Raw genomic sequence first — 16,378 nt, forward strand, 5'->3', positions numbered from 1 at the left:
CCAGCTAAGGGAGCAATCTGGCTTGATTCGGCATATCTATGCCAAGGACATGACGAGCACAATTGTTTTGGCGGTCGGCCACAATTTTGTGTGTGTGTGTGTGGGTGTATGTGTATACAAAAGACATTGAAATTTCACTGCGTATAAGTGTATGTGTGTGTGTGTGGGTGTGCGTCTGTGAATGAAGAGGAAAAACACATAATTTTTAGACATTTTCAACGTTTATTTGTTTGCAAACAGCTGCCTTAAATCTAGAATGAAAACGGCAAAATGTGAAATTCTTTAAATGTGATATTTATGCACTTGACAAGTTTATCATAAATATTTTAAGCAAATTTCCGTCGTTCTCCCTTATCCCTTAGCCCTTACTTATGCAACCCAGTTGTTGCCTTTTATGCTGTCCGCTCCTGCTCCTGCATTTGCCTTATACAATTTTGAAAATCACGACGCTTTTTGTGTGCAATGCAATTATTCTCCATTTACAATGCACTCAGCGCGAGGTAAACAAACAGCTTGAATGGGAGAGCGCACAAGCAGCAGACAACAACAAGTAAATAAAATTGCAAATAAAGTAAAAATGTTGAAATGCCAAAGAAATGCACGGTACATATTTTACATTTATTCATACTCCTACGCCCTTCTCATGGCCCATGGTGTTCTCCCTATATTGCGCTCCGGCAAGGCCAACAAAGGCAACCAGATGGAGATGGAGGCGAGGAGCATGTCCTCACGCCTGTCGCCAGTCGCTAGTCGCTAGTTGCTAGCCCGGGTTCTGGTAAGCCGAGCGTTAATAACAACGCTTATCTGTGGCATTAGCAGCATACCAAGCAGCAACAACAACATCAACCACCACCAACGCCACCATCATCATCATCACGATGAGAACAACAAAAACAGCGAACAGAACAGCAGAAAAAAAAAATGATAATGAAAAACTGAAATAAAAGCGCAGCGCAGACAAACAAACAAACAAACAGCATAGAGAGGACAGACAAACAAAAAGAGAGTAAAATAAAATGGAGTAGAGGAAGCTTCGCTGACTGTGGCATAGCACATAATTTAAGCCTGCCTCCATCCATGGCTGCTGGCGTGACAACTTCAACTGACAGCCACAGCGCAGCGCCATCATCCATTATCAGCAGTTGGCCATCTTAAAGTGCATTGGGGCCAAAACCAACGGCAACAGAAACAACAGAAACGAACAAAAAACCAAAAGAAACCCATATAAGTATGCTATAGTTTCTAGCAGTTACGACCAATGAATACCACGCATCAGAACAGCTTCCAAGGCATTTTAAAAGGTTAGAATCTTGAAAAAATAAAAAAAAAATAAAAGAAGAAAACCGACTTAATCAAATCTATCGATCTTTCCTAATATTTCTATTAAGCTTGCCGAAAGAAAACAATCTGCACGAGAAGTAAAAAATAGAAAGTTTACCCATTGAGTAAAACGGGGCCTAATAGAATCAGTTTTGTTATTTTCTTTTACAAATATATAAATAAATACTAACTAGATAATAGAATAGAGCCATATTTTAAATACAAATTGTAAGCTTACTAAACTCTCTAAAAATGAAAGAGACTTTTGACAATTCTATTTGAAAAATGTTTGGAACTTGGAATATTGAAAGAATATTGGCTTTACTGTATCTCTGTATTATATGCATCTAAAGAATGATCTAATAATGTCTTCTTTTTCAGAATATTCATCCGAAAAATAGGAGCTCACTGTCTAGAGCAGTTTCATTCGGTATACCGCATAATCATCTCGAAGTAATAAGTACGATTACATACCTGGCTGCAAGCCTAATATGCTTTCGCCAAGAGTCAATTGTCATTTGCGTGGTATTTTACATAGAACAGCATCAAAACAGGAACCAACTAGGAACACAAAAAGGAAAAAAACGGCACGCGAACAACGGGCGGTCGGACTGTCGGTCAGAGGCAACTGAAGCAGCAGCAGCAGCAGCACAAAATGTTGCAATTGCATTGTTTTAATGCATTTGGAGCAACAACAATAGCGTCGGCGATGAGCATGAGGATGAGGTTTGGGGTGACTGGATGACGGCAAATGGAAGATGGTGGACGAGGTGGTGGTTGTGGATGTGGCCATGCTGATGGCAATGGCGCATACGCATTGGATTACATATATGTATGCCGCGTGTTGTTACTTGCCGCTTGGCTCGCTAGCGGTATTTGCGCATAGTTGTTGTTGTTGTTGTTGGATCTGCTTGTGTGACTCCTGCCCAGAGGACTCCTTAACTGTGAATGTCACATAGTAACGTTTATTGCTGTCCAACTTTTCCGCTGGCAGTGAAATTAGTTGTTTATTCTTGCCATGCGACAGCTCCAGTGCAACCTTGTGGTTGCATCGATTGCCACGCCCACCGCCAATGTAACCAGCACCACCGCCACCAACACCACCACTTGAGGCTCGTCCACTGGTTAATATTTTCGGCAAATAAAAACTGCTAACATTATCGCTCTTCTTATAGGCACCAAAGCCAAACTTGGGCATGGTATGATGATTCATCATGGGAACTGCAAATAAACAGGACCAAACAAAAGTCAGATTATAAATGTGAAAAATATTTAAATTGCCCACCGAAATTGACAAAATCATGGATTAAAAAACGTATTCACATTGGCTTAGCGCTGTGGCGCGTTGCCTGGCTACAATTTGTAAAGGCAGAAACACAAATTGAATGCAACCAGTTAGCTTCATTCCCCTTTTTGACCCAAAGGGGCAATAAAAAATAAAAAATATATAATTATATAATTTTTTAATTCGCTTGTGCCCTGAATAAAGTGCTCGTAATTAGGATTTATATACATTTTTGCCTTCTCTTCTTTTTTTTTTTTTTGATTTAGCAGCAGCCGCGGGCTTTGAATGTTGGCGTATCCGCTTGACCCAGACTCTAAGAAACACGAGCGAATGGTGAAAGTGTTTCAAGTCGTGGCCAAGCGATTTCCAGCAGTGTCTGCCTAGTGCGATATTTCACGCTTGCAAAGACTTTGAATGGCAAAACGAAAAAGAAACCCGGAGAAAAAGGAGAGAACTTACTGTAGGCGGCACAGGGAATGCCTGTATAGGCATGGGCAGCATGCAGACAGCGATGCGTCTTCGTAGTGCATTGCAAAGCCTTCTCGTAGGCATTGTAGTCCGGACTTAGACGTCGTTCAGCCTGCCATAGAAAAAAAGAGATGAAATAGAGAAAGGGATTAGAACGATGTGGAATGGGGAGGATAGGCAGCATTCTCTCTGTCTCTCTCGCTCTTACCTCTTCATAAACTTCATTAATGTTCTGAAAATTGTTAGTGCCCGGTTTTTGTAATCCCTTGAGAGTCTCGTATAGAAAAAGCTCAAAATTCTTGAATGTATATTCAGTGAAATTATATCGTCGCAGTCTGGTGCCAGTTTCACCGCCAAGAAGCACACATGATTTGTGATAGTCGTCGACGGCCCGCTTAACAAGAACCGACTCATTCAGTTTACTGGAACGTATCTGTAGGGATTTCAGCTCCAGCAAATGCTGAAAGATCTTGCGCTCCATGTAATATCTGCAAATGAAACAAACATAAATTTCAAGAGGAGAAAAGCGCAGCTTGCCCCAGCAGCTCAACCGAATGTAATCATCCAGCCAGTAGTAGTAGTAGTAGTAGCATCCTCATTCTCATCATCATCTTGGGGCAAATGAACGTAAATTGTCATTTTGATATTTTCAAAGGGAAACAAAGGACAACAGAACAGAACAGTCCTGCCTCCCTGCTGAGACCCCAAGACCGACAATACCGAGAGAGAAAGAGGGCAAACTTGGTTCAAGTCCAGACAATGCGCGAACGCAATAAAAAGGCATCATGTTATTAAAATTTCAAAAATACTAAAGTGCGTACGCGGAAAAAATTCTATTAATAATTGAGAGAGAGAGACACACACACACACATTGCGACCGAGAGATAGGGAAAGAATAAAGCGTGGCCCATTTCAAATTAAAGCCGCCAACGGCACGGCGTCTGCCATACCATAAAATGTTATTAGAAATTTTATTAAAAATTAGGCAAATACGTAACAACCAAGCAAAGCAAAGTAAAAGCTAAACCAGGAAGCAGGAAGCAGTAGATGGTAGTAGTAGATACGGAAACAAGAGACCTGCACCTGGACCAGGTGGTAGGTGGTGGTGAAGGCGTAAACCCTGAAGCCCCGAAGGCTGTGGCAAAACTCTTTAAGCACTTGAAAGTTTTCCTCAACTGTCGTCGTTCTGGCACAAGCGAAAATACACACTGCGAAAGGAGAAAAAAATAAAAACTGAGCAAATTTGTCGAGTGCACTTGACGAAAAACGCTGAGCAGCATTTTCAAATTGTTTATGCAGTGTGGCAGAGGCGCAGGCAGAGGCAGAGGCAGAAGAATAGGAGCAAGAACAGGAGAAGGAAGAGGCCGGATCGACACTGCTTGCCTAACCACTTGGATGCGTTCTACAAAATTATGCACAACAATTTGACTTTGAAACAAAAGTTCATTGGGCCGGGCAAGGTAAGAGTGGATGCTTGAGAGCTAAAAGCTGTATAGTAAATTGGCCCAGGGGCTGGCTGGGCTGGGCTGGGCTGTGTTGGCTGCTATAGCCTCTGCCCTCTGAGACCAATGTGCACTGAAGCGCCGAAAGTGCGCAAACCGCCACTCGCTGGCCATTGCTCTTCCGCTTGACGTTATCCTTATTGCTGCCTGCCGCTTGCTGCCTTATCCTGTGGTCATCTTCCCATTTCCATTCTCCATCATCATCTTCATCTGCATCGTCATCGCCATCGTCATCGTCATCTTGCTTGTTTGCCGAAGCGCTTTTCAATTTTACGCCTCGCTTTTGGCTTCACTCGGTTGCGCCTCAATTCTTTAGTAAGACTTTCTTCTTTGTGATGCTGCCTTGTGCCACCAAACAGCGCCTGGGTAAATACTTGTTCGTGTTCTTGTTGTTGTGCTTTTCTTTTTTTTTTATGTTTTTTGCACTGTCCTTGGCACATTTTTTATGCTACTGCTGCTGCCGCTGCCGCTGCTGTTGCTGATTTCCGTTTCCGTTTTACGTTCGCTTAGTACAAGTTTCATTTCATTTTCTTCTGTGCGCGTTGATTTTGTGCGCTACATTTTCAGCAGTGCAACTGTCCGACTGACAGCCACGCCCAGCCGCCCACGGCATCCTGTTTGTGACACAAATGTGACAGGCAAAAAGTGCATTCTGCACACTGCCAAAGTGCTGGATGAAGTGGAAAACCAGCAGCAAAAGCAGCCCGCCGGGCTCTGTGAAGGCGCTGACAACGCCAGCAGTGACAACAAAAAATTCAAAGAAATTAAGCGCTGCGCAAGTTGCAACAACAACAATTGCAACATGCCCCCGAGCAGTGAAATACACAGAGCAAAAGAGACAGAAATAGATACCGAAAGATATGCAGGTGAGACGACGACGACTTTTGTTTTAAAATCGATGCCACCTCCGTCCTGTCGGCCGTCGTCAGCATCTCAAATAATGACAAAGTCACCATCATGGCACACATCACTTGTGTTTCACAGGAAAAGCCTAGACCAAAGTCTGCGGTTGAATTTCGTTTTCTTTTTTTGGGAAAAAAGTTTTGCGCTTCATTTCTCATTATATATCCAAGTTGCTCAACGCGTACTTGAAACTTTGAAGCCGAGTAGAGAGGCCTACTAACTGCCTTGCCAGACAATTTGTGGAACAAGTAACAAAAACAGACGGAGAGAGAGAGAGAAAGGGAGAGATGGGGACAAGCCACGAGTTGAAAATAAAAAAATGAGAGGCCATAAAATATTCGAGTTTTTCCGGGAAAATTATTCAACAAAGATCTAGAATATCCAATGAAACTCGTCTGAAATACTCTTCATGCAAAGTGATGACAATATTTTGAAAACAGAGCTGCTAAATGGAATTGCTTAATGGCTTAGACTTTAACAAAAACAGAGAGAGCCCTTTGAGATGGCTGTTAATAAACAAAATATTTTAATTTAAATTACTTGAAACAATATAAGAAAACATAATTGACATGTTAGGAATGGAAATTGTTGCAAGAAAGAAAATTCTTCTTTGAGGTTTAAGTGTAGAAGGTTTAACTAGTTAGAAACAAACCTTTGGTTTCTTTTATTGAAACTATAAACATTAATGAACAATAAACAATTTTTAGCTATCACTTTGAAAAATCTATGCAAAAACTGTGGTCAATATGTAAAATCTGATGTTATTTTAGTTAGAAATTGCTGTCAATTGATTTTAGCCTCAATGTGGTTCATTAAATACTTTTCGATACAATACTGGCAATCAGTTTTTGCATAATTAAAACACATTTTTGTGTTGCCAGTTGCCAGATTGAAATAATATTCCTAATTGACTCACGCTCAGCTTGTAAATTATCCGCTAGGATAACATAACGGAAACCTTATTTAAAGGACAACAACAAAAAAAAGAAAAAAGTGAACGAAATTCAAATATTTAACAATGTCAATTACGTGAGCGTACATTATAAATCCCAAATCTCACCTGTGCTACTGGGACACACACACCACAAACACACACAAACACACACACAGAGAGACAGAGATGTATATACACGCAAAGAGAAGTTATTTGTTTAATTTATGCGTCAGATAAAATTTTAATCTCTTTGGAGCCAAAACGAAAAGCAAAATAAAGTTGCCAATGTGTGTATGTGAAACCTATATAAAATAAAAATACAAAATATGTATATATATATGGATTTATAAAACCATGGTGAAAAATAAAATAAAATTCTCTATTTACACACTTTTCATGGTGTTTGCTCATGCCACAACGCAACTTCCTCCCCCCCATCATACAGTTGCCCCTCTGGCTTCTGGTTAAAACCGTATCCTACAGGGGGTACTATGGCTTCCCTTTTTTACTTTTTTATTTTTTTTTTTTTACTTCATCGCTGAGCCTCAAGTAAATTTTATTTGACTTTTACGGTCTCTCTCTCTCTCTCTCGCATCTGCCCATTCTCTTCCCACTCTATACATCACTTTCCCTCACTCCCCCCTCTCTCTATCTGCATTTCTCTTTATCTTTCTCGGGGATATGTTGTGCGTGTGTATTTTTCAAGAATTAATTGACTCACACCGACAACTTGTTAAAAAATTGTTGCTCTTGTTTGACTTTTTGGTTTCTTTTTTTTTTAATTTTTTTTGCTTTTTATATTTGCAATGGCATGGATATTGCTGAGAGATCCCTTGCAAAAAAGTTTCATATTTCTTCTGGTTGGTTTTGACTACTGGTTTCGTTTCGTTTTGCTCTCTTTTGCTTGCCTTATGCAAATAGCCAGAGTAGGCCGCATAGTTAAACATTTTCATTAGTCAAGTGGAAAAAAATTATTTATGAAATGCGTTTTTCTGCCGCATTTTTTTGCCCCCCTTGTTTTAAAGAGTATATCAGAGTAGCCATAATCTGTGTCTGATAACGTATTGATCAACATCACTTGATGTTTTTTTGTCTCTGGACTAAAAGGTGTAGAATCACCATGAATCGATCTTGAAGATATTTGAAATTTCTGTAGTCACCTCTATATTTTAGTGTATTTAGGCAATGTTCTTTATAAAATGAGAACTAAGAATAGGAATTCCAAAGTTCGAAATAATAACCATAAGCAGCATCCTTTTAGAATTTTCCCAATTTGTTTTTGATTTAATTAGACTAATTTTAAATTGTCCAAAAGATTGTCAAACATTTTTTAATTTCACAGTTAAGAGTATTCGAAAGGAGATTCTGTTACTTGCTAATGAAATTTGTTTTGTTTTTGGCTTCTTGTTGTTCTCTTTGTCTACGTTTTTGTGTGTATTTTGGCATGCTTTTTGCTCAATATATCTCTCTGGCTTGTCAATTTATTCATCATGAAGGCTGTGGCAGATTAGAAAAATTAATAAAAGTCAGCTTACGCTGATTTAATTAAGTTTTCTCCAGCATTGGCTTATGCAAATGCCAGAAATACAATTGACTTTTAAGTTTGCCTGCCGACGGCTTACGAAATTGATTGCCAGACAGAAGAATACAAAAAAAAAAAGAGAAGAAGCTCAGATATAAATGGTAGGTATAATTGAATTATGCGGAAAATGTGTGGCATGATCCATCTATACATACATACATCCATCCATTCATCCACACGTGTCGCCATTGACTTGAGCCGGGTTGACGAAAAGGATTTCCGTAACAAGAACACAAACGAACAGTGAACACGAAATGGTAATTGCCTCATCTTGGCTTTGCCACTACCCTGCCATTCAATGTCTGCTTCTGCTTCTGCTGCTGCTTTTGCCTTTGCCTTTGCCTTGTCGCCTCTTAAAAACTCTCTCGCTAATCTGCACTAATTCCATTTACAATTAGCATTAGCGAGTTGTAAACGAAGCTAGCAAGTTGGTTACGCTACTGCTAGCTGCTGCTGCTGCTGTGGGCTTGCGGCTAATTTTCATATTTTGTTCAAGTTTTTGCATAAACAAAATATCACACCGCAGGTGGGCGGACAGGTACAACACTTCAGGGGACCGACTCATCCGTATAGTCTCCTGGGGGGTGGCAGGAGAGGGGCGAATGGATGTAAGGGTCGGGCATGTCCGGTGGGCCTCTGGCACTTAATTAAAATGCGCAACTCTTTACCGGAAATGAGCATTTCAGCTAATGACAGCGAATGGCCCTGGCTTGGAGCAGAGCTCGGAGATTTGTTCGGCATTTCAAATAAATCAGTGTAATCATAGGAAAAAGTTTACTTCTGAACCATGAGAGCAGAGAGCCAAAACGCAGTCACGAATATAATATTTGCTTAATATTAAAGTAGATAATTTTAGAATTATTTCCTCTAAAAAGTTTTTAAGTTTCATTTGAGTGAACATTAAACCAATTTAAAGGGAATTTGGTTGAAAAGAAAAAACCATTCAACTATTATATTTATAAGAAAGTCTGAGTTTCCGACTAACAATGATCAATTAAGTTGAACTTAGGTGACATTACTTGGTTGAAAAATAGATTGTAGGAAAGATATTTAATTGAAGAAAATAAAAAATTAATAAATATTGTAGGTAATTATTTTTCCGATTAAACTGAGGAAAAAAGGACAACTGCTTTTAATTGGTCACAGAGTAAAAGTTCCACCTGTTACATGTTAAGGGCGGCAACTTTAACCGGACGAGGTCATAGTTCATGCTTGAGTACATGGCAAATGAACATTAATGCCCTGTTTATTACCTTTAACCGCAATATAATAACTTTAAAGCGCGAATTCTCCTCTTTTCTTCTCCTTTTTTTTTGCCCGTTGTTTGTTAATAGCAACCGGAAGCCTGGGCAATTTATTTGCTGACCAGGACAACAATGGCGCCTCCAATGGAATTTAGAACGGCAAGGGGGAGTGGTGGGCATGAGAGGAGAAAAAATGAGAAAAATGAGAAATGTAGCCGAGGCTATTAAATCCTCCGACTAAATTAACTTTAAGGCGGCTGGACCCACTTTGATTACATTAAAAAGATGGAGATGGCGATGGCGACCGCTTTTGAGGCTGAAGTACGCGAAATCGTGATATAATGTTGATGCCCATGGCTGAGACTGAGCCTCAGCTCGCAGCCTGTAGCCTGGCCACTGTCGGGACAGTCAAGTTGATTAAAATCAAGCATCAAGTAAATAAATCTCCAAGCCAAAAAAGGCAAAGAACGACGCGCCATTGCCACTAACTGCCTGGAGATTAATTTAAATGAATGAAGAGCGAATGAATCTCAGCTCGAATGCGTCTTTCTCTCTCTCTCATACTCACCTACGAATGTTGCGTTGAATGGAGCGCGTGACACTGGTCATGTCGCAGGCACCCTTATCGCCAGGCTTTCGATTCTCGTGACGACTGCTGCAGGATCTGCCGTCTAGAGTGGCATAAATGGGTCGCCTTGGCACAGCCGTGTGGGCTGTGCGTGGTGTGGGAATCTTAGTACGCTCTGCCCTGGGACTGGGCTCAAAGCCAGAATCCTGATCCTTGCTGGTGGCCAAAGCCTGTCCATCCCGTGCATCCTGGGCATTTTTCCAATTCTGTCGCGTCTTGGCCCCACTACGAACACGTTTCTTAAGGCGACGCTTGCGTCCATTGCCCATTGCCAGGGCATCGGCTGCAGCAGCTGCATCACTGGTGGTCATATCGACACCTACACCATGACGATTGCCACTACTGAGGAAGCGACGCAAAGCACTATCGTGCTCCGGGTCAATGCCATCTGGATCATCGATATCATCATCCACATCGTTATCCGGATCAAACTCTTCAAAATCGTAATCCATTTTCTCCAGTTCCGCGGCACTGGGGAGTTTAACCGACGCAGCACCTGAGTTGCCATTCTGGACCACTTGAAATACTTGGTTACTAGAGCGTAGTGTGTCTTCCAGTTCGACCATCGAGTCGTCGCTCTTGAGTATTTGGAAGCTTGATTTGCGTTCGGTTTCGGGTTCATCGGCTGGTTTAGAATTGGGTTGAGTTGGAACTAGTTCATCATCAGCCGAATCGGATGGCAGTAGAGTAAAAGAACGTCTTGATTCTTGCTCTCGCTGTGGCTGGGGCTGTGGCGCCGGCGGCTGCTGTTGCTGATGTGTTTGGGAGGACGGTGGAGGCCGTGGAGGCTCTGCGGTTGGTGGCTTTTTGGGCTCAGGCTGCGGTTGTTTGGGCCCAGTCGAAACCGAAGCTGGCTGCTGCTCTCGTTTCTTGACAGCTTCAGCTGCTGCTACTGCTACTGGTGTTTCTCTCTCTTTAGCATTGGGAGCAACTGCCTGTGGTTTCTCTGTGGCTGCCGTCTGTGGCTTGGCAGCTGCTGGCTCAGCTGCAATTGGAAGTGGATCTGAATGAATTTCTGGCGGTGGGGTTGGTTGGGTTGGTGTTGGTGTTGTTGCTGTTGCTGTTACTGTTGGCTTGGCGTTGGACGCTTCGTTCTCTAATTCCTTCATGGCAGTGGCACTAGCTTTACTCTGCTCCATTGGCTTCTCCTTTACCGATGAAGTCTCTTCCATTGAACTTTTGGACTCGCTACTCAAAGCGGTGGCTGCTATTTTGATCACTTGTTCAACTTCCTTGGACACCAATTGGGTTTCCTCTTCACTTAACTCAACTTTGGCCTCTTTCTCCGGTTCCGGTTTCGGTGCAGGTTCCGGCTCTTTGGAAGGCGTCGGTACTTCTTCTGAAGACTTGGATTGATCTGGCATCTGTTCGGCATCGTGATGGACATCCACTTGGGTTACCACAGATTTAGCTGCCGTGTCATGCTCTTCATCGGTTAGCTCTACGGCATGTAATTCCTCTACTTGTAGGGTTTCCGGCTCGGCGGGTTTATCGCTCTGCTTGGCACTCTGTGGAGGTGATTTGATGAATGTTGCCTCCTTGGCGGCCAATATCTTGCTATTATTGGCACTGCTTTCTCTTAAAATGGGCACATTATGTTCTCCATTTCGGCCATGCGTCTCTTTTTCATCATCCTCATCATCATTTTGGTCTCCATTGCGAAGCTCTTTTATTTTCTTAGTGCAAGTGGCACGCCTGCGGGTTATCACACGTTGCTTCTCCCTCTTGTGATAGCAACAATTCTCACAGGAATCTTCCCCCTCCTCATCTCCATCACGATCATCGTCTTCATCATCGTATTCACTGGTGCTGGCATATCGTTCCCTGGACTTGCGTCGTCTAATCTCTATGTTGCTTTTGGATCGGCAAATTTCACTACATTTCTTATGCTTGGACTCGCCGCAACTGCTGGTCCTTCTGCGCATTTGTCGACGCTTGTGCCGCCTACAAATATGCTCCATACGCTGCTCTCTGCGATACGTTTGTTCCGAGCAACTGCATTCCCCTTCACCGCCCGCGCCATTCTCTTCGGCATTATCGGAATCGGAACGTTTTAAGTAGACAACATATTTCTTAGAGCTGCGCAAATCATGCACTTCCTCCTTCTCTACATACTTGAGAGGACGTACTAGATCGTTGGCATTCTTCTCGTGAAAGGGATTGCCTCTTCTCGCCGCTAGCCGCAACTTACTCGATGGTTGTCCATCGTGAGCTTGCAGGAACTTTGCCGTCGAACGATGTCCGCGCTGTAGAGCGCAATCCAAAGGTGTGAGGACCACTCCTCTAGAGTTTCTGTACAAGGCATTCACATCGCCGCCATAGTCGAGAAGCAGCTTACACATATCTGTGTAATCATTTGCCGCTGCAATGTGAAGCAAACTTCGTCCATCGTTGCTGGTGGTGTTCACCTGTTTGGAACGTTGTGCTAGTAGCCATTCCAGCAATTCCCTTCTGCCCGAGGCGGCTGCTTCATGTAGTGGCAAGTCACCTTTTGCATTTCTTAACCAAAGATTCGCTCCACGTTCTTTAAGTAGTTTAAGCGTTTCAAACTGTCCCTTGGAGCAACCACAGTGGGCCGGTGTGCGTCCCTTCCGATCCTGACGATTTGGATCAGCTTCTAGATCCAGCAGGCGCGCTGTGGCATCCGCATGACCCAGAGTGACTGCATAATGCAGAGCAGTGCAACCATTTGAGTCGATGAGATCAGTTGGAGCACCGCACAGGCTAATTAAAGTATCAATGCATTCGGTGTGACCACGTGAACCGGCACAATGTAGAGCAGTTAGGCCATCTCTGTAAAGGCAAAATATGTTAATAGAAGTTAAGAGAATGTCAAATAAATAAAAAAATCCTTGCAGTTATTAACTATTAACCAATTCTCTTTTCCCTGTTTCAATCCAATAACTTTATACTAAAAAGCGACCCTCGAATCTACATACATTGACTAGATTTTGAGGCATAAGATTTGCTGACCAAATTAAAGCCAATTGAATTGCTAATTGAGTGGGACAAAATAAATAATAAGATAGGGTCAATAAAGTTAAGCTTTTGTAGTTCAAACAACTATTCTTCTCATAAGTATAGCTTCAATTGGTATTGTGGCAAAGTTTTGTTTAAATAAATCAAAAACTTAAGGAAACAGAGAGGAGGTCAATTAAATAATACTCTGCAAGGGTTTTCAACGATATCAACCCACTTGTCAGCGCTCTCCACTCGGGCTCCAGCTTTAACCAGGGCTATCACCGCTTTGGCTGATCCTGCCGATGCTGCCCACAGCAAAGGCTGTCTGCCATCTTTGTCCTGTACATCCACGCTACTCTGTGGATGGGCCAGCAGAATGCCCAGAATCTCCAATGCCAATTTGCTGGAGTTGCTGCCCTGTTTGCTGCTATCATAGCTGGCACCGCACATCTGAGCAGCATAATGCAGAGGAGTGCCACCATTTACATCCGGTTTGGCCACATTTGCTCCGGCCGCCAATACAGCACGCAGCGACTCCACTTCACCGCACACTACATAAGAGAGAAAGAAAATAATTATTATTTTGGGAAGAGGAAAAGCAAATTTCTTCAACTCACCTGTGGCCCAATGGACAACCGAATGCCCCTCATTGTCCACCGCATTCACATCGGCTTTGTTCGCTAGCAGCAAATTGACCATGGCCAAATTGCCCTGAATAACAGCCAAGTGAAGCGGTGTGAAGCCATCTTCATCGGCAGACTCCAGTAGCTCTGGAGCTGCGATGGCAATACTGGCGGCCGCCACGAGGTCCCTCGTCTGTTCCACGTCCTGAGCGGCACAATAATGCAAGGCGTTCCGATTACTGCGATCTCTTTGCCGTAGCAATTGAGGCTGCAAATGATGGAGACATAGGGAATGATTACAAAATAAGTTGGTTGATTGTCAGGCTGGTTAGCGTCTTCCGGCATTAAAATTAATTAAAATGAAACTGAACCAAACTGAACTGAACTATACCGACTGCTGCTTGCCGATTAATAAACTAATTAAAATGTCATTTACATATTGCATCAACTGGAAGTGATGGCTGCTCGTCACCCCCGCCTCAATGGCCCCGAACAGTTCAATTTCATTTAAATTGACAAAAATAAAAGTATATCCTATAAATATTGAAGTATTTTCTTGATTTACATTAAGTCTTTAAAGTCAAAGATTAGTTTTATGAAGAAATGGTTAGTCAATGAAAGAATTCGATTAAGAGTTTGCATTTTATGTTTTCAAAGTTTTCCATTTCAGTTTCATTTGAATCAATTCTTTAAAGGTTTTCCATTTATTTTCACTATATCTTCACTTTATAAAGGGTATTCACTAGTTGTATGGCCAAATTCTTTTTGTATTTTTTTTTAATAATTTAAAATGCCTATAATATATATAAAAGTTATTTTTTGTTTGTTAAGGCCATTCCAATTATTTATGCCAAAATGTGTGTTGTTTATAGGAGGGAAGCCGTTGGCTCTTTTCCCCGTGATGTGTTAAATGCCAAATGTGACAGCTTTCCAATTAATTATTAAACATATTTACGCGTTAATCATGTGAAAATTATTACAGTAACAATAATTTACAATGTTAAAAAAAGAGAGCGATACAAATTAATTGATAATTTCTGCTTTTTTCTGACTCTTGTGTTTTTTGCCGCTCACTGTTGTTGTTGACCAGTAACTAAAGCAACAGCAACAGCAACAAAAGAAACAAAATGTAAACAAACAAACATAAAATGTTTGATTGTGGCGTCGCCTGGAAAGTGCAAGTGTGGCTTGTTGTCCATGGCAACGTGGTGAATTTTGTGTTGTAATTTCTGTTGGCAACATGGGCCAACTTGAGTTGAATTTTTCTTTTTGTAGATCTCACCAGATTAGCGTTAACATTTTTGGCGCGCAAAACGACATCAAACTCCAAGGGGCTGGCGAACATTTTCATTTAACTAGCGAATGAATCGTCTACGGAACGAGCCACATGCCTGCCTTTGGTTTTTTTGGCGTGTCAAAACATGTCAAGTGCACAGAAAATACTGTCGCCGACGCCAAAAAGTATGCTAAAACTTTGCTTGCAAATCGCAATGCGACGACAGCGACGCCGACAGCAGCAGCAAAAGCAACGACAGCGACAGCGTTGGCAGCACGCAAATGAGAAAGTGAAAACGTTGGCAAATCGTCGACCATCTCACTACTAATATAGTTTTCTATAGAAATGGATTGCCTTCTCTTCCCTTCCATTCCCTTTGCCAGAGCCATGTTTTGGTTAGGCATCGCAACAAAGTTTTTGATGTGGTCGGTCGTGGCTTAGTTTGCGCTAATTTCCTGCTTCCTCCCGCCCGTATATTATTCGCTCCCTCTAATTCCCTCACTTAACTTTTAGTTCGTAGGTTTTTATCTTGTCAGTTAGACAGAATGATTGACTGTGTTGCTTTTCCTCTAACCAACATTCAATTTTTGCAAACACTTTTCTATATTTATCTACAAGAGAAAGAGAGAGAGAGGGAGAGAATCAGGGGCCAAAGTATCGCGTGACTGCCATAAAATGCCAGGCGACAAAGGGCAGGCGGCAATAGTTGTGTGTGTGTGTGTACTCTTGTTGTTGCTGTTCAATTTATTGCACATTTAACTATAAGTCAAACAAGCAACCGATAACTATGGAAAGTAAGCCAAGAACCTATTGGGCCAAACTCAAGAAAACAAAAGAAAAAGAACGAACAAGCGTTAAAAATAAACTTAAAGATACTTTCGTGCAAGAATTTGATGAAAAGAAAATAGCGAACAATATATGCAACCTATAAAGAAAGAAGAAAAGAAATTTGGTTTTCAACAATTACTTTGATAGAAGTACCTTCTTAAGAACTTTTCCGACTCTTAAAATATACATTTTATAAAGAGAATGCCCTGTTTTATAACAAAATGACAGAAACTAAAGTGGTCTTTAAGTTGTTTTATATTTTTGTTAATATTTTTAGAGTATCTTGATTTGAAATTAACTGAATGATTCTTACTAATAATAAGTGCAAAATACGAAAAAAGAATCCTTAAAATAGTTTCCCTATTCTTGTTTGTCATTTCTTTGTTTTTAATTTGTCAAATATGGTCAAGATTAACCCCCTTTGCCACTTGATATTTTTATTTTCGTCTAATTCTAATAAATATTTAATATTTCACTTAATTTACAGTCTCGTATTTTTCATTTTCACCCTGTGGTTGATTCAATTTTTACACCCTACCTAAAATTGGATACACATAAAACATCGGAATAAGCAATGCACACATAATATGTAAAAGTGTAAACTTGATATGCTTATCAAGCGAAGATATACATTATAATTATTAGTTTAGTCGTTATACGATATTAAATGCTTTACCCCAATCCCAAAATTATTTGAAACATTTAAATGTAATCTAAAGGGAAGGGCCAAATAATATCTTTTCATTTCTTTTATTCTCAATGCCAAAATATTTGGTTCTGATTTATTCCTTGAAACCTGTCAGATCAACCGAAAGAGTATACAA

At 41.2% G+C, this 16,378-nt stretch overlaps 1 protein-coding gene across 1 annotated transcript; it reads right to left on the bottom strand.

Annotated features, from left to right (window-relative positions):
• Window positions 1-1,624: 1,624 nt before the first annotated feature.
• Window positions 1,625-14,795, bottom strand: LOC6646921. Its single transcript, XM_023178696.2, has 7 exons — window positions 14,733-14,795; window positions 13,445-13,718; window positions 13,063-13,378; window positions 9,807-12,659; window positions 3,282-3,561; window positions 3,065-3,185; window positions 1,625-2,541 (listed from the first exon to the last, which is right to left on the bottom strand). Exons 1-7 carry the CDS (start codon window positions 14,793-14,795, stop codon window positions 2,168-2,170), a joined length of 4,281 nt encoding a protein of 1,426 aa, XP_023034464.1. The 3' UTR covers window positions 1,625-2,167.
• Window positions 14,796-16,378: the final 1,583 nt, after the last annotated feature.

The sequence above is a fragment of the Drosophila willistoni genome, chromosome 3R, assembly GCF_018902025.1.
Source record: "Drosophila willistoni isolate 14030-0811.24 chromosome 3R, UCI_dwil_1.1, whole genome shotgun sequence".
NCBI lineage: Eukaryota > Metazoa > Arthropoda > Insecta > Diptera > Drosophilidae > Drosophila > Drosophila willistoni.